Source organism: Staurois parvus, unplaced genomic scaffold (assembly GCF_062004578.1).
Source record: "Staurois parvus isolate SC_StPar_1 unplaced genomic scaffold, SC_StPar_1.0 ptg000340l, whole genome shotgun sequence".
NCBI classification, from domain to species: Eukaryota; Metazoa; Chordata; class Amphibia; order Anura; family Ranidae; genus Staurois; species Staurois parvus.
In genome coordinates this window covers 2,443,671-2,465,928 of record NW_028318136.1, presented here as the reverse complement: position 1 = coordinate 2,465,928, position 22,258 = coordinate 2,443,671, and the positions used below count along the sequence as shown (strand labels likewise).

The 22,258-nt window shown below is 49.2% G+C and overlaps 1 protein-coding gene across 1 annotated transcript in view; it reads right to left on the bottom strand.

Moving 5' to 3' along the window:
• KPTN (kaptin, actin binding protein) overlaps positions 1 to 20,439 on the bottom strand; it is a 59,206-nt gene extending 38,767 nt beyond the window's left edge. Inside the window, exons 1-5 of the mRNA XM_089684239.1 lie at positions 20,149 to 20,439; positions 15,056 to 15,138; positions 7,448 to 7,532; positions 3,399 to 3,453; positions 1,684 to 1,759 (exon numbers count right to left, since the gene is read on the bottom strand). Coding sequence (XP_089540365.1) covers positions 1,684 to 1,759; positions 3,399 to 3,453; positions 7,448 to 7,532; positions 15,056 to 15,138; positions 20,149 to 20,380 — 531 coding nt within the window. The 5' untranslated portion in view covers positions 20,381 to 20,439. The remainder of the gene's footprint in view (positions 1 to 1,683; positions 1,760 to 3,398; positions 3,454 to 7,447; positions 7,533 to 15,055; positions 15,139 to 20,148) is intronic.
• Positions 20,440 to 22,258: the final 1,819 nt, after the last annotated feature.

Genomic DNA, 22,258 nt, shown 5'->3' with positions numbered 1-22,258 from the left:
ATCAAAGGTGCAAAGGTGAGCCAAGTGGACAAAGCCACATATCGATATTTAAGGCATGACCAAAAGTAATCCCCGGCCAAATAGTTCCAATTTAGGCAAATATATTGGGTACGGATGAGAATAAAAGTGCTCTCCATAGGCATAGCCATATGCAGCTTTGTCCATTTGGCTCACCTTTGCACTTTGATGGAGAGACCCTCCTTCGTGGATCCAATGCTCATGGTTCTACTTGTTTCCCATAAACCTTTTGATGCCATCGCTGGAATCACGTTATATCTCCCTGAGGAAGTAGGCTATTGTCCTGTGCAACGTGTCAGTAAAGATTGAAGCATTGTGTAAATAAACAAACACAGGCCTAGTGCATTACCTTCTAAAAATGAGATTTATTGAATAAAAAGTAGTATACTCACAAAGGAATAAAATCAAAAGGCACATCACAAGAAAAACAGCATGGTCCAATCTCCCTAGATGGTAGCGATTACGGGACTGCAGACCTCCAAACGTCTGACGCGTTTCGAGGCAAAACCTCTTCCTCAGACTGAAGCATAATTTTGGAGCCTATATGTGAACTATGGTTTTTATGTTATCCAAGGTAATGCCTTGTAATGCTGTGTAAAAAGGCAGTTTGTTACAAGCTACACATGCATTTTATGATGTGCTATGCAACTGCTCAACATATCACAACTGTGTTTTTAACTGGTCAAATAAAGTTGTATTTTTTACATTTTTCATTTTGGTGTGGTGCCTCAAAGCCACATTAGATTTTTCTAGTTAGGGTCCCCATGTCTTTCACTGGCTATCTTCTACACTATTTGCTGTTAGGTGATCTCTGAAATTGCATCTTTATAAGAAAACCTCTCTCTCTCACCTCTACCTGACAACTGAATTTTTACTTTCTCCATTAACTCATCCCCCATAATTATTACCTTTTGTACCACCTGCACCTCCCTCTTATATTTTAAGCTCTTACAAGCAGAGCCCTTCTAACCCTCTGGTCTTGAATAGTATTGTAAACTGTACAGACTGTACTTCACCTTGTAAAATGCTGTGCAAACTGTTGACGCTATATAAACCCTGTACATTTATATTTATAATAATGGAGACTGGATGACTTGGTAAATAGTGTGCTGCTCTGATCTGATCTTAGGACCATCCAGTAAAATATACCAGTCATTACTATAAAGCAGATGAACTGGTAATGTCAATGAAGTTCAGACATCTAAAATGTCCCTGAATGTATTCGCAGACAGCATTAAAGCGAACGATAGAGGAGTTGAAATTCGTCAAGTTCAGCAGCTCCCAGGCAAATTTTGATATGGCTGTTCTCGCTTGACAAAAGTCAACTTTTGTTGAATGGAATATCAGGCAAGCATGTTTTTGATGAGTGACTGCAGCGCTGATCAGTGTATTCGGACAGTGGTGGAGTCATGCTGTCAGAAAACAATAGCGCAGCTGGGAGGATTCCTCCATTCATACCTTACTTGTATGGAAGGGGAAATCGGTTTGTGTTTTTTTTTACCCCCCAATTAGCCCGCTGGCATTTTTTTTTTTTTTACATTTCTACAGTAAACGGTTAGGCTGTCACTTCTATCTCTGGGCTGAAGATGCTAAAAGCAAAAAGCGGTAGCATTATTTAAAAGTATACCTGTCTGTATGTGACAGATCAGCTGCACGTTGGCTTACCTCTTTGTAAAGGTGGATGTATTGATCGTTGCCTCCCAGTAAAAACACTGTCTCCTGCTGATCTCCGTCCTGAACCCTGCCAAAATTTCATAACAGGTTTTAACAACCTCAATACCAGGCACTTCCACTCCCCTTCCTGCCCAGGCCAATTTTCAGCTTTCACTGTTGTCACACTTTAAATGAGTTACTCAGTCATGCAACACTGTATAAAAAATGACATTTTTATCACTTTTGAGTCAAACAGAGCTTTCTTTTGGTAGCATTTAATCAAACACTGGGTTTTTTATTTTTTGCAATATAAGCAAAAAAAAATGCCAAATACCACAGCAACACCACCACTACACTACTCCAAGTGATTGGTATTTTTTTTGCACTATGATTGCTTATACAGCCATGATGGCTGTATAAAAATCATTTCTGACAGTTCTTGGCTGCATTTCTGCAGCCACTGGGAACACTGATCAGCTGTGATTGACTACAGCTATCACAAGGTACAGGGAGGCGGTGATTGGCCCTGTACCAGGTGATCCCTGTGACCAATTGCAGAGCTCAAAGTAGTTCTGAATGGCTGCATCAATGGCAGCCATCTTTACTATTGAACATGTGATCACTGTGATTGGTAACAGCAATCACATAATACTAAGGCGGGGCCCCGCTGCTCGGTACCCAGATTGGTGATCCACTGTGTCCAGTGGACACAACGGTCATGTGATCAAGCCGATGCGTGCCCCCAGGGGTTCAGGAGGCGCAGTGCTGAGAGGACATACGAGTACGTTCACTCACTAGGACTATGGTGGCTATGGTCCTGGCGACTGTTACCCATCAGCAACTACTCCCCTCCTCTCCTCCTCCACCACCACCTCTCCAACCTCCTCATCATCATCATTCTTCCCATTACCCACAACAAGCACCACCACTAACACAATCCTCCACAGCCAAGCGTGGAGAGTCATCTGCCATCTGAGAACTATATGATTCAGAGGATATCCTGTGTACTGTCTGGATTTTCAGGGGGGCCTATCTGCCAGCCCTTGGTACATCAGCAGAGCCTGATAACTGTACCATCTGACCAATCCTTTGGGTGGTCAAATTCTCTGGTAAGAGGCTGCCTGATTGGATGGAAGATGAAGGACGACTTCTATCCTTTTGGTCTCCGGCTTCACTTAAAGCACCAGCATTTCCAGATTATGTAGACTTTTTTCTATGTTAATTTGTGTAATGTTTATCTAATTTCTCACCTTTGGTGGGCGATTGGTTGTAAATAATAGTTTTTTGTATTATTAATTTTAGCACTACACTGACAGTTTTAAAACTAATTTTTTGCCTATTGATTGTGTTAGCTGCTCCTTTCTAGCTTGTAGTACCTAAGCACAGGTCTTTCATACAATATTGTAGGCAGGAGCAGCTGGCTGAGAGGCTGGGTCAGCTGCTTGTAAGGCATCTGGGTGGATCCCAACATTATTGTCGGGATCCCTTCAGAGTCTGCAGTGAGTCTGTGATGTCAGCAGACGTCTCTTTTAATGCAGCCATCTCATCTAATGATTGGTAAGTGAAAATATATTACATTTTTGTTATTCGGGTTTAGATATCCTTCTTTATTTGAAAAATCTAGAGTGTAACAACTCCCCTTTTTGCAGCTTGGCTCCACTATTATTACATCTGTGGTTTAATGCAAAAGAATAGCACAATACTGTACAAGTCCTCTCAATACTCACTCAGCATGACACAACTGGAAAGGGGTAAATTTCAGTTCTAGATTTAAGCAACTTTCTGAGAAAGAAAAAAAAAAAGTGGACCGTGAGCAGCAAATATGAGTTCAATTTTTTAATGTAAAGTGTTCCTAAAGAGAACATGTTTTGTTATTCATAGTAGATTTCCTACCTAACCAAAGAGGTGATGACACCAAATATGCCATGGAAAGTATTTGTAATTACTATTCTCCTATCATATAGTACAGAGTGAAGAAATAAGATGCAATACTGTATATCCTGTAAAAAGCATTTCAATTATTGTACATGAAACCTGCTGGTGACTTAATTGCGATACAATGGTCTGTGTATACCCTAAAATCTATAGATCCTAGGTTCTTCTCTTCTGAGCTGGAACCCTAAACTGGGTCCCATGATTAATATGGATTATGTTTTTAAGACGGGCCCTTTCAACGTATTGTGTTGCTTTGAGAGTACCTGTGGCCACAATGGTGGCAGCAAGCAGTTACAGTGCTGTTAAAGTATTTGCCCCCTCCCCTTCTTGTTTTTTTGCATATTTGTCACACTTAAATGATTCCAATCAAACAAATTTTAATATTACACAAAGATAACCCGAGTAAATAAAAAATTCATTTTTTTTAAAATGATTTAATTTAAGTAGAAAAAAACCTGTCCAAACCTGCCTGGCCCTATGTCAAAAAGTAATTGCCCCCTAAACCCCATGCTGCATAGCCCAAGTGTGCACGAGCTTGAGGTCACAAAATGATGGCCGGACAATGTCCTTCAGGATTTTCTGGCAGAGTGCAGAATTCATTGTTCTAACAATTATGGCAAGTCATCCAGGTCCTGAAGCTGCAAAGAAGCCCCAGACCATCATACTACCCCAACATTTGACTGTTGGTATGATGTTCCTTTCCTGAAATGCTATGTTAATTTTACACCAGATGCAACATGACACACACCTTCCAAAAACTTTTGTCTCGTCAGTCCACAGAATATTCATCCAAAATCTTGGGGATAATCAAGAGGTTTTTTGGCAAATGTGAGACGAGTCTTTGAGTTCTTTTTGGTCAGTAGTGGCTTTCTCCTTGGAACTTCCCCATGGATGCCATTTTCCCCCCATTCTCTTTCTTATTTTTGAATCATGAACACTGACCTTAACTTAGGCAATTGAGGCCTGCAGTTCTTTAGATGTTGTTCCGGGTTCTTTTATGGCCTCCTGGATGAGTCGTCGTTGTGCTCTTGGAGTAATTTTGGTAGGTCCACCACTCCTGGGAAGGTTAACCACTATTCCAAGTTTTCTCCATTTGTGGATAATGGGTCTCACCATAGTTCACTGGAGTCCCAAAGCCTTAGAAATGGCATTGTAACCCCTTCCAGACTGATACATGTCAATTACTTTGTTTCTCATCTGTTCTTGAATTTCTAGAACTTTTAGCATGTTTCACTTTGTCAAACAGCTTCTATTTAAGTGATTTCTTGATTCAGCAGGTCTGGCAATAATCAGGCCCAGGTGTGGCAAATAAAATATAAAACTCCACTTTCCAAAAAAAGTGATTAATCACAGTTCATTCATGATTTAGGGGGAGATTACTTTTTCACACAGGGCCAGGCAGGTTTGGTCAGCTCTTTTCCCTTCCTAAATTAAATCATTATTTAAAAACTGCATTTTGTATTTGGGTTATCATTGTGTAATATTAAAATTTGTTTGATGATCTGAATCATTTAAGTGTGACAAATATGCAAAAAAAAATCAGGAAGGGTGCAAATACTTTTTTGCAGCACTGTATATTACTTGTGGGGCCCTTCACACTTAATCCATTGTGATGGATTATTATGTGTTCACCTTAATGTGTGTTGCATTAAGGCAGTGTTTCTCAATTCCAGTCCTCATGGACCCCCAACAGGTCATGTTTTCAGGATTTCCATTATTTTGCACAGGTGATTTGATCAGTTTCACTGCCTTAGTAATTACCACAGCTGTTTCATCTGAGGGAAATCCTGAAAACATGACTTGTTGGGGGTCCATGAGGACTGGAGTTGAGAAACACTGTATTAAGGCAACCCTTTCATAATCATTGAGCTGTCAACGCACCACAATGGATACAATAAAACACAAGCAAATCTTTGTTTCAACAAGGAAGTGTACCACAATGAATGGTATGTACATTGAACTCCATTGTAGAGTGTGGAAGTGCTGTACACAATGATTGCCACCTCAACACACTGCACTGTGCATTACCATGTACATAGACTTTGGTTTGTGTCTGAGCTGCTTTACTAACTCATACAAGTAAATGTAAAAGCAAAAACAACCTAAATCAACAAGTAACAGCTAAAAATCAGCTGAAAGCGCCTCAATGAGCAGCTCTAAGGTAACTTAATTATGTGAAGTGAAATCAACAAATTATACTGTATTGGACTGGTTTCTGAGACCAATGCTTGTGTACATGAGCCCTTAAAGATTAATTCCAGGTATAGATAATTTATAGCTAGTCCAGCTTGCACCAAAGTAATTATGTAATGTAAAAACCAGACCTGGCCGATGCCCCTGGAAGCTGGAAATCAACGATGACTCCAGTGATCTGCACTAGCTTTTGGGTTCCGGGCCAAGCAGCAGCCTTGTGGCATTCCTAACACAGGAGGGCATCCGCTCATGCACAGACACCATTAAGAGAATGCTTTGTATCTTCTAAATAAATGCAAAGCATTCTCTGATTGGAAGGGATGGAGAGTGTGATTACCAACCCAATTCTCCACCTCATCCATTCAGAGAATGCATTGCATTCATTCAGAAAATACAAAGCATTCACTGAACGGTGCACATGCCAAGCTGCCGACCTCCTGTGTTCGGCATGTAGCAGGGAAGCTGCTGGGCACAGGATCTGGAAACTACTGGAGTTGGAGCACCTATCTCAGGGATTTCCAGCTTCCAAAGGGATCCATATCCAAGTATATCCACTTAAGGGCCAGGCTTTTCCAGTCACTTTTTGTTCACAGAAAAGGTTTTATTTTTATTGCTAGAAAATTACAAAAAAAAAAAAAGAAAAAAACCACACACAATACATAACCCAATTTTTTTAAATATAAACAATGATGTTACACCAAGTATATAGATACCAAACATGGCAAACTTTATAGTTGCACACGCTCATGAATGGTGACAAACAACATAAATGTTACTTACTATCCATAGGCGATGCTTTAAAAGGTTACCACTTTAGATTTACAGAGAAGGCCTGCTGCTCCAATTACTGACCATGATCTGATGTTTGCAGTAATACATCACGTGTATGGGACAATCGCTGTTTGTGTGTGTGCGGGACAGATGCATGTATTCACCTTTGCGTGCGGGGGAGGGGGGCACTTAATTTTAAATTTTAAACAGTCACTTAAGAATAAAAAATTTTTGATCACTTTTTTTAATGCAAAACACCCCTTGTGACAGCAATAGGCATGTGACAGGTACTCTTTATGGAGAAATCTAGGTGATAAGACCCCAAATCCCTCCTCTGCCCTTAAAAGCATCAATGTGATTGAATGCTTTTATTTTTGAAAAATGGCGCCATGTATTTCCAAGTAAACCGGAAGTGATGTCAGGTCATTGTTTCTGGTTTACTAGATAATGGAGCCAAAAAAAGAAGATCTGGTCTGCAACCAGTCATCTGGTCGATCGAGACTCCCGGTGGATTACGAGATCCTGTGAAAGTGGCGGGAGGCAGGGGATGTCCCCTCCCACTGCTTGTAATAGCGATCGAGAGGCTAGTTAGCTGCTCCAATCACTATTACAAGAAAGCAACCGTCGGTTGCAAAAAACAGTACCGGGGTGATGCCTGCACCTATGGGCATAATCCCGGTACAACCACTTGAAGACCAGTGACGTATCAGGTACATGACTAGTCGGCAAGTGGTTAAACACTGGTCCAAGCTGGGAAATATCCATATCTGGAATTCTCCTTTAAATACCTAAGTAGACTTGTTAAGCTACACTGACAAAAAAAAAAAAGAGAGGTTTTTCTACATCTCCAAACTATTTCTCCACATGTGAGGCTTACGTGCAATGGAATCCAGATTGTATTCAGATCCAGGCTCATAGTCACAGTAAATATTCAGAAAAGGACTGGCCTTATCTCCTGAATCCTAAAAATAAATAATATACAACCAGTTACTGAGATTTTAGAAGTCTCTTTCCAGACTGACAGACAGAAGACAGACCGATTTTACATACATGATGCATTTACAACACGGACGGGCGAAATGGAATGTTTATCCTTGTGTAATATCTATTACATTTTTTACTACCAGGACTTAAATTTAATATGTTGATGAGCACAACGGAAATTTGTTTCTTGGTCACTCTTGAGAATACAAAATGAGCGTATTGTTAGTGATTTATATACTAAGCCTACAGATCGTAACCAATTGTTGCTATTTTCCAGTTTTTATCCTCCCAGGGTTTTTAAATCTATACCCCGCAGTCAATTAACTCGTGTTTCCAGGATTGTCAGTGACCCAGAGGTTCAGGAGATTAGACTCCATGAGATGGAAGGCAGGCTCTGTGCATGGGGTTATCCCACTGATTTAGCTACAAAAGAAAGGGATGGTTTGTCCCGTCAGAAAAATAGATGGTTCAATTCCTGCAGACTGCCTTTCATCTCTCAAGATCAGCCTTATTCAAATCGTGTTCTACACATAAATTAAAAAACATTGGTCAATCCTGAGCACTAATTATCCATCCATACCTGAATTTAATCTCCCCCCACTACCTTCTCATCGTTGGAGGAGGACAAGCATGATAGGTTAGTAAGATCTGATCAATATAAATTCACCTTCATTTCCTTTAACTTTCTTAGGTCCTTGTAACTTTGGCTCTTATCCTTGCCTTAGTTGTATACAATGTAATAACATGAAAATGGGAACATCTTTCCCTCCATCCTCAGGTTACAGTATATCCACTAAGGACCATTATACCTGTCAGTCATCATTTATGGTATATATGATAAAATTTCCATGCGGATTGTTATATATTAGTAGGACCATCTAAAAGGTGAAAGACAGAACAGCTAGACATACAATTGTGCTCAAAAGTTTGCATACCCAACCCCAGCATCTTTTTCCAGAGCAGCCTGTGTTTCTTTTGAGGTTGCCTGTGGGTTTGTCTTTGAATCCCGAACAATTCTTCTGGCAGTTATGGCTGCAATCTGTCTTGGTCTACCTGACCTTGACTTGGTATCAAGAGATCCTCGAACTTTCCACTTCTTAATAGGCGATTTAACAGCATTGATTGGCATATTCAAGGCTTTGGATATCTTTGTATGTCCATTTCCATCTTTATAAAGTTCCATTACCTTGTTACGCAGGACTTTTGACAGTTCTTTTCTGATCCCTATGGCTCAGTATCTAGCCTACTCTGTACTACCATGTAAGAGCTAACAAACTCATTGACTATTTATTGATGGACACTAATTGCAATTTAAAAAGCCACAGATGTGGGACATTAACCTCTAACTAGCATTTTAACTCGTGTGTGTGTCACCTTGTGTGTCTGTAACAAGGCCAAACATCCCAGGGGAGGGAAATTTTTGATCATGGCCATTTCGGTAATTTCTGTTACATTATGATTTAAAAAGGAGCCAATTTGATAATAAATGGCTTCATATGATCATCATCCTTCAATAAAAGAGCATTTTTTGGCATGATCAATCATATTTTCAATATCAATGCCAAAATTTCTGCCAGGGTATACAAACTTTTGAGCACAACTGTAAGTATTCTATTAGAGATAAAGTTACTTACCCTAGGTTCACACCTAAGCGTTTTCTACAGAGTTTTGCAGAAACGCAGTACAGTCCATTTAACATGATTTCCTATGAGACATGTTCACACCTGTGCGTTTTCATCTGGTGCATTTTTTGGAAAAAGTCAGGGACTTTTTTGAATGCAAAACGTTGCGTATTTGGTTCTATAGAGTTTAATGGGAATGCGGCAAAACAGCATGTATTGCGTTTTTGCCACGTTTTGTGTTTAAAATCTGCCTAGCAACAAGAAAAATAACAAAAGTGAAAAAAAAATGCATGAAAAGCGTGGCAAAAAAGAAAAACGCAACGCAAAACGCAATGCAGAAACGCCTCAAACGCAACCTGCATAGATGTGAACCTAGCCTAAGTTACCGTTAGCTAGATATTTTGTTGAAAAAGGTCACACAGTTTCCCAACTTAGATTTATGGTTATTGATGGAATTTCTAAAAACAGACGTGATGGTAACAGAATTATAACTTAGACAACGAGAGGTTCAATGGATCCATCGTTTCGATACATTAACCTCTAAAGGGTTAAATTCGGAATTTGATCTGTAGTCATTTCTTTACCCACTTGCCCCCTGAGGATTTGCCCCCCTTCCTGACAAGGCATTTTTTTGTGTTACAGCGCTGCGTTATTTTAACTGACAATTGCGCTGTCATGCAACGCTGCACCCAAATTAAATTTACGTCCTTTTTTCCCCACAGATTGAGCTTTCTTTCAGTGGTACTTGATAGCCTGTGTGGTTTTTTTGTAATTTTTTTGCGCTATAAAATAAAGACCGACAATTTTGAGGAGAAAAAAAAAACAGTATTTTTGACTTTTTGCTATTAAACATGTCCAGTAAAAATATTTTTTAAAAATTAATTTCGTCAAATTTAGGCCAAAATGTATTCTGCTCCATGTCTTTGCTAAAAAAAAATCCCAATACGTGTAAATTAATTGGTTTATGTGAAAGTTATAGCGTCAACAAATGACAGTATATATACTGGGATTTTTTTTTCTTCAATATTTACTAGTAATAGCGGCGATCAGCGACTTATAGCGGGACTGCGATGGACTTTCTGACACTGGGGGGAACTGACTTGGTGTCACTGACATCTTCATTGACACCAATACAGTGATCAGTGCTAAAAAGAAAAAAAAAAAGAAAAAGCACTGACACTATGCTAATGGCACTGGGCAGAAAGGGGTTAACAATCAAAGGGTTAACTGTGTGCTGGGTGGGTTTTACTACGGGGCGGTGTCTGTGTGCTTCCCTGTAAGTACTCTGCTTTGGATGGCTGTGCTGTGTGCCCGAGCTGACAGGGAGGAGATCTGTTAGTAAAAAAAAAAAAAAAAAACTGTTCTCCTCCCCATCGGAGATCCTCTGGACGTTGGCAAGTAATCACTGGCCGTGACCCAGTGATTGACAGTCGCGGCCGCAAATGGCGGTGCGGGTAGGGCGTGCGTGCCCCTTCCCGGAAATGCAAAATCACATATATACTAGTATAGCAGTATGTCTGCTATAGGGCAGTCAGGAAGCAGGTAAAAATTTTTTGCTGGATTTAGTATCCTTTGTTTTTGTGTGTGTAATGTGTATATATATATATATATATATATATATATATATATATATATATATATATATATATATATATATATATATATATATATATATATATATATATATACATACACACACACACACACACATATATACACACGTATATACATACATATATACATTCTTATTCACATTTCCTTTTTTATTTTAAAACAATTTTGTTTTTTTTTAATGTGTATATATACACTTTTTTATGATAGGTACTCATGTCTACATTCCGCATCTTTGACATTTATTAGAAGATGCTTCTGATGTGTATCCAATTTGTGGTTAGTTACTTAATTGATTCCAATTAGGATGTCTGTATAAATTGATCATAGTGGTATTTCTCACTTCAATATGTGTTCTGATCTGAAGAAGGGCGTTACCATAACAGCCCGAAACTGTTTCTTGAACACTATGAAGTATGGTTTTGTCCATTTTTGATCACTCTTTTGTATAGTGATTTTTCTACATTAAAAGTTCTTTTATGTGCAGCAATCCATTTTTCTTTTTTCAATATATGTGCCAAGGGTAAAACACACTTGTGGTGCCCTCTGAAGAGCAATTCACATTTGGATCACTTTTTAGAGAGCATTTTACAGGCAGTTATATTGTCTCTTTAGCACCTGATTTAAAGTAAACATATTGTTTTAATTTTGGAAAGAGTAAGGGAGGGATATAACCTATCAGATTTTTTTTTCACCATCTGTGTCCCATTTTGGGGATTTCCCTTTATTTCCTATCGCATAGCCAAACAGGAAGTGAGAGGAAATCCCTGCAAATTAAGGGAATCCCTTGGGGACCCCCAAGTCACCAGAACTAGTGTCCCCTTTGGAAGATTTCCCCTCTATTACTGTTCTGGGGACAACCCTAAATTGGGGATTTTCTATTACTTTCAATGACAATGGTAAACAGGACAACTAGAGAAGGGGAATCGTTGTGACGGGGACACGGACAAACATTCTAATCCCTCTCTACTCTATCCAAAGCCTTAAAAAGTGCTTCTGCAATCGCATTTATTGCACGTGGTTGCTGTGTGGCCCCACTGAACTCAATGGCAGTGCTGCTTGTCAAACTCTGAACCCCAAGAGTCCCCCTTACAGCAGAGTCCCCACTCCCACTATAGTCCCCCTCTTACATCGGGGTCCCCATTAGTTTCCCCCTCTTAAATCAAGGTCTTCATCAGAGTCCCCCCCCCTTACATTGAAGCCCCCCCTTACTTCAGAGTCCCCCTACATCAGGAGTTCCCTGTTACATGGATGTGGCCCTTGGGCCGTAGTTTGTAAACTGCTGATCTGAGACAAGAATCTCCCTTACTTTGGAGAGATTTCCTTTTACAGGTACAATCACATACCTGTATGTTACAGCTTTCTCCCAGATGCGCGTGCAGCTCAGAAAGACTGTGCAGTCATTCGCTGCCACACAATCTGATTTATGGCCAGAACCTGATGATTTGCTCAGGGAATGACAGGAGAGAGCTCTGTGTTGGTAAACATCACAGAGCTCTCTCCAGACAGCAGTGATGTGCTATTTTTTTTTGCTCCCTGCAAAGCAACACACGTTACCCTCTTGCCTGCCGCCCCATAGCAGATGTACAGTTGCAGGGCGGCTTTGCTGGGCAAAATCACATAAATATACATGATTTGCATTTCCGGGTAGGGGGCACGCACGCCACTCTTCCAGCACTGCTATTGGCTCCTGAGGATGTCAATCACCGGGTCCCGGCCAGCGATTTTCAGCCAGGACTCGCTGATCATTGGTGAAGCTGAGAGGGGAGAGATCTGTGTGTAAACTCTACTGTACAGAGATAGAAAGCAGCAGGTCTCCTTAGTACAACACAACACAGTACACAATAAAATCCCTCCCTAACACACAGTTAACCCTTTAATCGCCCCAGGTGTTAACCTCTTCCTGCCCAGTGTCGTTGGTACAGTGACAGTGCTATTTATGAGAGCTGATCACTGTATTGGTGTCACTGGGGATGTCAATGGCAGTAAGTCAGTTCCCCCGCAGTGTCAGAATGCCCGTCGCAGTCCCGCTATAAGTCGCTGATCACCATTACTAGTATAAACAAGTAAATAAAAATCCCATTATCTATACTGCCATTTGTAAACACTATAACTTTCACGTAAGCCAATTAATTTACATGTATCGGGACTTATTTTTAGCAAAGACATGGAGCAGAATACATTTTGGCCTAAATTTATGACGAAATAAGATTTTTAAAATTTTTTTACTGGACATGTTTAATAGCAAAAAGTCAAAATTGGCGGTCTTTTTTTGTTTATAGCGCAAAAAATAAAAAACGCACAGGCGATCAAATACCACCAAAAAAGAAAGCTCCATTCGTGGGAAAAAAAGGACATGAATTTCATTTGGGTGCAGCGTTGCATGACCGCACAATTGTCAGTTAAAGTAACGCAGCGCCGTATCGCAAAAAATGGTCTGGTCAGGAAGGGGGGGAAATCCTCTGGAGGGCACATAGTTTCACACACTAAACATTGTTAGGAACACATTGAACCCCTTGATCACCCTAGATGTTAAACCCTTCCCAGCCAGTGTCATTAGTACAGTGACAGTGTATAATATTATCACTGTATTAGTGTCACTGGAGAGGTCAGTGGTAGTTAGTCAGTTCCCCCCAGCATCAGTTAGCATCAGACGCACTATCACAGTCCCACGTTAAGTCGCTGATCACCACCAGGACTTCTGTTAGATATCACGAGGCTCCATACAGCCAACCTGACAGGACCCCCTTCAAAAAACAAAAACACAGTTTTACTATGCTTCAGTTATGAATGAACACAGTGAGTGATCAGTACCAGTGAGTGATCAGTACCAGTGAGTGATCAGTACCAGTGAGTGATCAGTACCAGTGAGTGATCAGTACCAGTGAGTGAACAGTACCAGTGAGTGATCAGTACCAGTGAGTGATCAGTACCAGTGAGTGATCAGTACCAGTGAGTGATCAGTACCAGTGAGTGATCAGTACCAGTGAGTGTTCAGTACCAGTGAGTGTTCAGTACCAGTGAGTGTTCAGTACCAGTGAGTGTTCAGTACCAGTGAGTGTTCAGTACCAGTGAGTGTTCAGTACCAGTGAGTGATCAGTACCAGTGAGTGATCAGTACCAGTGAGTGATCAGTACCAGTGAGTGATCAGTACCAGTGAGTGATCAGTACCAGTGAGTGATCAGTACCCTTCCCCCACTCTTCATCCTGAAGGATCCTATTGTGTACTTGCAACTGGAAGGAGAGGAGGGAAGCCGGCACTGTGGGGGCCCAGGCAGCTGGGTGAATCAAATATGCACAGGGAGGGTGTTCAGAAAGGTGGGCAGGGGGATAATCCCTGGAACTGATCCCCTGTATGGCTCTCTCTGCAGCAGCTAAAAACCAGCGGGAGGAAGAGGAAAATAATCCAGTTTCAGATGCTGCAGAGAGCCATACAGGGGATCAATTCCAATAAATGCCCCCCTCCCCACCGTGCCAATCACCCTCCCTGCCCACATCCGATTCACTCAGCTCCCTGAGCCCCCCTGCTGGCCTGGGCCCCGTACAGAAGGGCTGGTGGTGCCCCCTTATCCTCGGCCCTGATCACCGCCATTACTAGTATAAACTGAATACAAATTCCAGTCTATATACATGGTTGTTTGTAGACAATGTAACTTTCACACAAACCAATCAATACACGAACACATTTTTTTTTAACCAATGACATGTAGCAGAATACATTTTGGCCAAAACTTAAGGAGAAAGTTGATTTTTTTTATTGGATATATTTTATAGCCAAAAGTGCAAATATTTGTTTTTTTTTTCCACATTTTATGGCCTTTTTTTGTTTAGATCATAAAAAATAAACTCAGCGGTGATATCACCAAAAGAAAGCTCTGTATGCCTTCCTCTGGATCAACTGTGGGTGTAGAATTATAACTGGTTTTTTTTTTCTAGGGTTGAACTGAATGGACTTTTGTCATTTTTCAGCCAGACTAACTATATATGTGTGAAAAACAATGATATAAATTGTGTTTGCGCACAGCACTACATGGCCGTGCAAGTTAAAGGCGTACAGGGCCGAACTGCAACAAATGGCCTGGCCGTGAAGGGGGTAGAATGTCCTGGAGCTGGAGTGGATGCAGAGTGTATTGTAGGGGGCTGTAGCTGTGTGACGACAGCGATGGTGAATGGAAATGTACTTTTGTTTTTTGGAGTGACAGTGAAAAGGCAGCTAGAAAACAAGCGGCTTCCCATCCTGCCATCAGCACAAGGAGTTTATAACGCACCTTAATGAAGGTTATTCCCACTACTAGGCCGCGCTTGGGAGGAGACTTGCTGAAGGAATCGATGGAAACTATTTCAGCATCCACTGAAAAAAATAAACAAAGATGATAAATACCTGAACAGAAACATCATGTAAACCTGACCAATGGCCGTCTCTTATTGGGTCCCTTTTGGGCTGTTACATATACCATTGGAAAGGTTTTGTTTTATCTTTTCAATAAATACCTGTTGATCCTGCCAGAAATCTTGTCAGCTGATCACTTCCTGCGCTGACGTTTATCAGTTACACTATTCTTAGCTATGAGGACTACAGAACACCTCCCCGCTATGTTATGTAGATAAACGAGGGGGGGGGGAAATTGTAGTCCAAATCAGGAGAGCAACCTAGGGTAACAACACGGCTTCCGCATAGATACTGCATTGTAAGCATTGTCACCCTAGGACAGGAAGTGTGTTGCTGGCAGGATCACCAGGGGAAAATAAGGACTAAAAAAAATGAAAATGGAAAACTAATGCAGCCACCACCTTTCAGTATGTGGCAATCTATGACATTTTCGGTCTTGGGTTTAAATACGCATTAGGCCCAGTCACACCAGCCAGGTCTCCTGCAGCGTGTTAATGCATTTCCACATGCGTTGTGCTAGGAGGAGCGCATTTATTTGAACTGACTGCTCAACACAACAGACCAAAGAGAGTGCATGTAGCATTGTCAGCAGCGATGTGCATGGCAGTGCATTGCTGCAACACTGCGCCCCCACCCGGCACACGGGTGAACTGCGTCTCCCCCCACCCGGCACACAGGTGAACTGCGCCTCCCCCCCACCCGGCTGACCTGCACCTACCCCCACCCGCCACACGGGTGAACTGCACCGCCCCCCACCCGGCACACTGGTCAACTGCTCCTCTCCCCCACCCGGCACACGGGCGAACTGCGCCTCGCCCCCACCCGGCACACGGGCGAACTGCGCCTCGCCCCCACCCGGCACACGGGCGAACTGCGCCTCGCCCCCACCCGGCACACGGGCGAACTGCGCCTCGCCCCCACCCGGCACACGGGCGAACTGCGCCTCGCCCCCACCCGGCACACGGGCGAACTGCGCCTCGCCCCCACCCGGCACACGGGCGAACTGCGCCTCCCCCACCCGGCACACGGGCGAACTGCGCCTCCCCCACCCGGCACACGGGCGAACTGCGCCTCCCCCACCCGGCACACGGGCGAACTGCGCCTCCCCCACCCGGCACACGGGCGAACTGCGCCTCCCCCACCCGGCACACGGGCGAACTGCGCCTCCCCCACCCGGCACACGGGCGAACTGCGCCTCCCCCACCCGGCACACGGGCGAACTGCGCCTCCCCCACCCGGCACCGGGGCGAACTGCGCCTCCCCCCTACCCGGCACCGGGGCGAACTGCGCCTCCCCCCCACCCGGCACCGGGCGAACTGCGCCTCCCCCCCACCCGGCACTGGGGCGAACTGCGCCTCCCCCCCACCCGGCACTGGGGCGAACTGCGCCTCCCCCCCACCCGGCACTGGGGCGAACTGCGCCTCCCCCCCACCCGGCACCCGCGGCGAACTGCGCTTCCCCCACCTGGGCGAACTGCGCTTCCCCCACCCGGGCGAACTGCGCTTCCCCCACCCGGGCGAACTGCGCCTCCCCCAGCCGGCACACGGGCGAACTGCGCCTCCCCCCCAGCCGGCACACGGGCGAACTGCGCCTCCCCCCCAGCCGGCACACGGGCGAACTGCGCCTCCCCCCCAGCCGGCACACGGGCGAACTGCGCCTCCCCCCCAGCCGGCACACGGGCGAACTGCGCCTCCCCCCCAGCCGGCACACGGGCGAACTGCGCCTCCCCCCCACCCGGCACACGGGCGAACTGCGCCTCCCCCCCCACCCGGCACACGGGCGAACTGCGCCTCCCCCCCCACCCGGCACTGGGGCGAACTGCGCCTCCCCCCCACCCGGCACTGGGGCGAACTGCGCCTCCCCCCCACCCGGCACTGGGGCGAACTGCGCCTCCCCCCCACCCGGCACTGGGGCGAACTGCGCCCCCCCCCACCCGGCAAACGGGCGAACTGCGCCTCCCCCCCCCGCACACGGGCGAACTGCGCCTCCCCCCCACCCGGCACACGGGCGAACTGCGCCTCCCCCCCCACCCGGGCGAACTGCGCCTCCCCCCCCACCCGGCACACGGTCGAACTGCGCCTCCCCCACCCGGCACACGGGCGAACTGCGCCTCCCCCACCCGGCACACGGGCGAACTGCGCCTCCCCCACCCGGCACACGGGCGAACTGCGCCTCCCCCACCCGGCACACGGGCGAACTGCGCCTCCCCCACCCGGCACACGGGCGAACTGCGCCTCCCCCACCCGGCACACGGGCGAACTGCGCCTCCCCCCCAGCCGGCACACGGGCGAACTGCGCCTCCCCCCCAGCCGGCACACGGGCGAACTGCGCCTCCCCCCCAGCCGGCACACGGGCGAACTGCGCCTCCCCCCCAGCCGGCACACGGGCGAACTGCGCCTCCCCCCCAGCCGGCACTGGGGCGAACTGCGCCTCCCCCCCAGCCGGCACACGGGCGAACTGCGCCTCCCCCCCACCCGGCAATGGGGCGAACTGCGCCTCCCCCCCACCCGGCACTGGGGCGAACTGCGCCTCCTCCCCACCCGGCACTGGGGCGAACTGCGCTTCCCCCACCCGGGCGAACTGCGCCTCCCCCACCCGGCACACGGGCGAACTGCGCCTCCACCCCAGCCGGCACACGGGCGAACTGCGCCTCCACCCCAGCCGACACACGGGCGAACTGCGCCTCCCCCCCCACCCGGCACTGGGGCGAACTGCGCCTCCCCCCCCACCCGGCACTGGGGCGAACTGCGCCTCCCCCCCCACCCGGCACTGAGGCAAACTGCGCCTCCCCCCCACCCGGCACTGGGGCGAACTGCGCCTCCCCCCCACCCGGCACTGGGGCGAACTGCGCCTCCCCCCCACCCGGCAAACGGGCGAACTGCGCCTCCCCCCCCCGCACACGGGCGAACTGCGCCTCCCCCCCACCCGGCACACGGGCGAACTGCGCCTCCCCCCCCCACCCGGCACACGGGCGAACTGCGCCTCCCCCCCCACCCGGCACACGGTCGAACTGCGCCTCCCCCCCCACCCGGCACACGGTCGAACTGCGCCTCCCCCCCCACCCGGCACACGGTCGAACTGCGCCTCCCCCACCCGGCACACGGGCGAACTGCGCCTCCCCCACCCGGCACACGGGCGAACTGCGCCTCCCCCACCCGGCACACGGGCGAACTGCGCCTCCCCCACCCGGCACACGGGCGAACTGCGCCTCCCCCACCCGGCACACGGGCGAACTGCGCCTCCCCCACCCGGCACACGGGCGAACTGCGCCTCCCCCCCAGCCGGCACACGGGCGAACTGCGCCTCCCCCCCAGCCGGCACACGGGCGAACTGCGCCTCCCCCCCCACCCGGCACTGGGGCGAACTGCGCCTCCCCCCCACCCGGCACTGGGGCGAACTGCGCCTCCTCCCCACCCGGCACTGGGGCGAACTGCGCTTCCCCCACCCGGGCGAACTGCGCCTCCCCCACCCGGCACACGGGCGAACTGCGCCTCCACCCCAGCCGGCACACGGGCGAACTGCGCCTCCACCCCAGCCGGCACACGGGCGAACTGCGCCTCCCCCCCACCCGGCACACGGGCGAACTGCGCCTCCCCCCCACCCGGCACTGGGGCGAACTGCGCCTCCCCCCCACCCGGCACTGGGGCGAACTGCGCCTCCCCCCCACCCGGCACTGAGGCGAACTGCGCCTCCCCCCCACCCGGCACTGGGGCGAACTGCGCCTCCCCCCCACCCGGCACTGGGGCGAACTGCGCCTCCCCCCCACCCGGCACTGGGGCGAACTGCGCCTCCCCCCCCACCCGGGCGAACTGTGCCTCCCCCACCCGGCACACGGTCGAACTGCGCCTCCCCCACCCGGCACACGGGCGAACTGCGCCTCCCCCCCAGCCGGCACACGGGCGAACTGCGCCTCCCCCCCAGCCGGCACACGGGCGAACTGCGCCTCCCCCCCAGCCGGCACACGGGCGAACTGCGCCTCCCCCCCAGCCGGCACACGGGCGAACTGCGCCTCCCCCCCCACCCGGCACTGGGGCGAACTGCGCCTCCCCCCCACCCGGCACTGGGGCGAACTGCGCCTCCTCCCCACCCGGCACTGGGGCGAACTGCGCTTCCCCCACCCGGGCGAACTGCGCCTCCCCCACCCGGCACACGGGCGAACTGCGCCTCCACCCCAGCCGGCACACGGGCGAACTGCGCCTCCCCCCCAGCCGGCACACGGGCGAACTGCGCCTCCCCCCCAGCCGGCACACGGGCGAACTGCGCCTCCCCCCCCACCCGGCACTGGGGCGAACTGCGCCTCCCCCCCACCCGGCACTGGGGCGAACTGCGCCTCCTCCCCACCCGGCACTGGGGCGAACTGCGCTTCCCCCACCCGGGCGAACTGCGCCTCCCCCACCCGGCACACGGGCGAACTGCGCCTCCACCCCAGCCGGCACACGGGCGAACTGCGCCTCCCCCCCACCCGGCACACGAGCGAACTGCGCCTCCTTCCCACCCGGCACTGGGGCGAACTGCGCCTCCCCCCCACCCGGCACTGAGGCGAACTGCGCCTCCCCCCCACCCGGCACTGGGGCGAACTGCGCCTCCCCCCCACCCGGCACTGGGGCGAACTGCGCCTCCCCCCCACCCGGCACTGGGGCGAACTGCGCCTCCCCCCCACCCGGCACTGGGGCGAACTGCGCCTCCCCCCCCACCCGGGCGAACTGTGCCTCCCCCACCCGGCACACGGTCGAACTGCGCCTCCCCCACCCGGCACACGGGCGAACTGCGCCTCCCCCACCCGGCACACGGGCGAACTGCGCCTCCCCCACCCGGCACACGGGCGAACTGCGCCTCCCCCCCAGCCGGCACACGGGCGAACTGCGCCTCCCCCCCCACCCGACAAACGGGCGAACTGCGCCTCCCCCCCACCCGGCAAACGGGCGAACTGCACTGCCTCCCTAATACATAGGTGAACCACACCGCCCCCACCTGGTATATAGGTGAACTGCACCTCCCTGGCCCCGGCTCGCAGTCTATCCCGGAGGTCCTGGTACTTGAAGTTGGTGACTTTTCCCTTCAGGGTGGCGGCCAGCAGTTCGTGCCCGCCAGGCCCGGGACAGGGCAACACCGACAGACCGTACACATTGCTCTGAGACGGAAAGCGGCTGAACGTGTCTTCTGTGAGCGGACAGCAAGCTGCAGACATGTCCGGAAGGGACATCTCCAGTAAACACAGCTGCCAAGTCCAAAGATGGCCGTCTGGGGCTGCAATGACTCCTGAGGAGGGCGGTAGAGGTCGTTTCCCGCGTACTGCGCATGCTCCGGTTCATAATCCATGGAGCGAGGCTCCGGTAGCGCACAGCTGCGGCTGGTACTTCTGAGTGTGACACCGTTGTATCCTCCTACAATGATCCATACACATCCAATACTTCATAGCCCTGGGATCTATTTTGTTTTCAAATCGCTACTTCATGTGTTTTTCTGCCTCCCTGTAACATCTGTCAGCTCCCAGCCCTCACATTTTCCATCTCGCTTCCATGTGTTTGGAACAAGCGGTGAATATTAGTGGTGGTCATGTACACGGCTCTGTGCACACTATACATCCCATAGTCCATCGCAGGAGTGAGCAAGAGAGGGTGACTACATTCTACATACAGAGGGACCATGGGGAACAAACGTAGTCACCCTCCAACAGGAAGTCGGATCAGAGCAGCAAAAAACAAAACTTTCATGTTTTGGAGGAGGCTGAGAGCAATAGAAGGGAGCTTCTGGCATCAGGAATCCATCATACTGCAAGAGAATTTTGCTTTTAAACCAGATTGTAGTGTCACTTTATCGTCCACCCAACAGGTGTCATCACACAGGAGCCAGAAGGGGGCGCTTCAGCCATCCTCTCCCCAGGTAGTAGCCTGCACTCCAGAGGTCCCAGTATTCACCCTCACCAATTATTCCAGCCCCCTGCCCTGTACACTCACACTTCACAGTCATGGGGGGGGGGGTGCTATTGGGTGTCAGTGGTAGGCTAGTCTGGGGTGTCAGTAATTGGGGATGGGTGTCTGTCTAAGGTGTTGGTAGTTGGAGGTGGGTATGCAGTCTGGGTTATCAGTGGTTGGGGGTAGGTGTCAAGTCTAGAGTATTCATGGTAGGGGCTCAGTGGGTGTCAGTGGTTGAGGAGGGGTTGGTGTCAGTCTGGGGTGTAGGCAGGTGTCAGTGGTTGAGGAGGGGTTGGTGTCAATCTGGGGTGTAGGCAGCTGTCAGCGGTTTAGGGTAGGTTGGTGTCAGTATGGGGTGTAGACAGGTGTCAGTGGTTTAGAGTGGGTTGGTGTCAGTCTGGGGTGTAAGTAAGTGTCATTGGTTGGGGATGGGTTGCTGTCAGTTTGGGGTGTAGGCATGTATCAGTGGTTGACTGTAGGCTGGTGTCAGTGGATGGATGTGTCAGTCTGGGGTGTAGGCAGGTGTTGGTGGTTGGGGATGGGTTGGTGTCAGTCTGGGGTGTAGGCAGGGGTCATTGGTTCAGGGTGGGTTGGTGTTAGTCTGGAGTGCAGGCAGGGGTCAGTGGTTGAGGGTGGGTTGTTGCAAGTCTGGGGTGCAGGTGGGGGGTCATTGTTTGAGAATGGGTTGGTGTCAGTCTGGGATGTAGGCAGGTGTCAGTGGTTGGGGGTCGGTTGATGTCAGCATGGAGTGTAGGCACCTGTCATTGGTTGGGTTTGAGTGTCAGTCTGGGGTGTAGGTAGGTGTCGTTGGTTGAGAGTGGGTTGGTGTCAGTCTGGGGTGTAGGCAGGGGTCATTGGTTGGGGATGGGTTGGTGTCAGTCTGGGGTGTAGGCAGGTGTCATTGGTTGGGGATGGGTTGGTGTCAGTCTGGGGTGTAGGTGGGTGTCTTTGGATGACTGTGAGTTGGTGTCAGTCTGGGATGTGGGAAGGTGCCAGTGGTTGGGTTTGAGTGTCAGTCTGCGGTGTCATTGGCTGAGGGTAGGCTGGTATCAGTGGTTGAGGGTGGGTGTCAGTCTGGAATGTTGGTAGTTTGGGTGATGGATCTCAGTTTGCAGGCAGCTGGTTCCTCAATGCTGAATGACTGACCTGGTGGAAGTATGCAGATC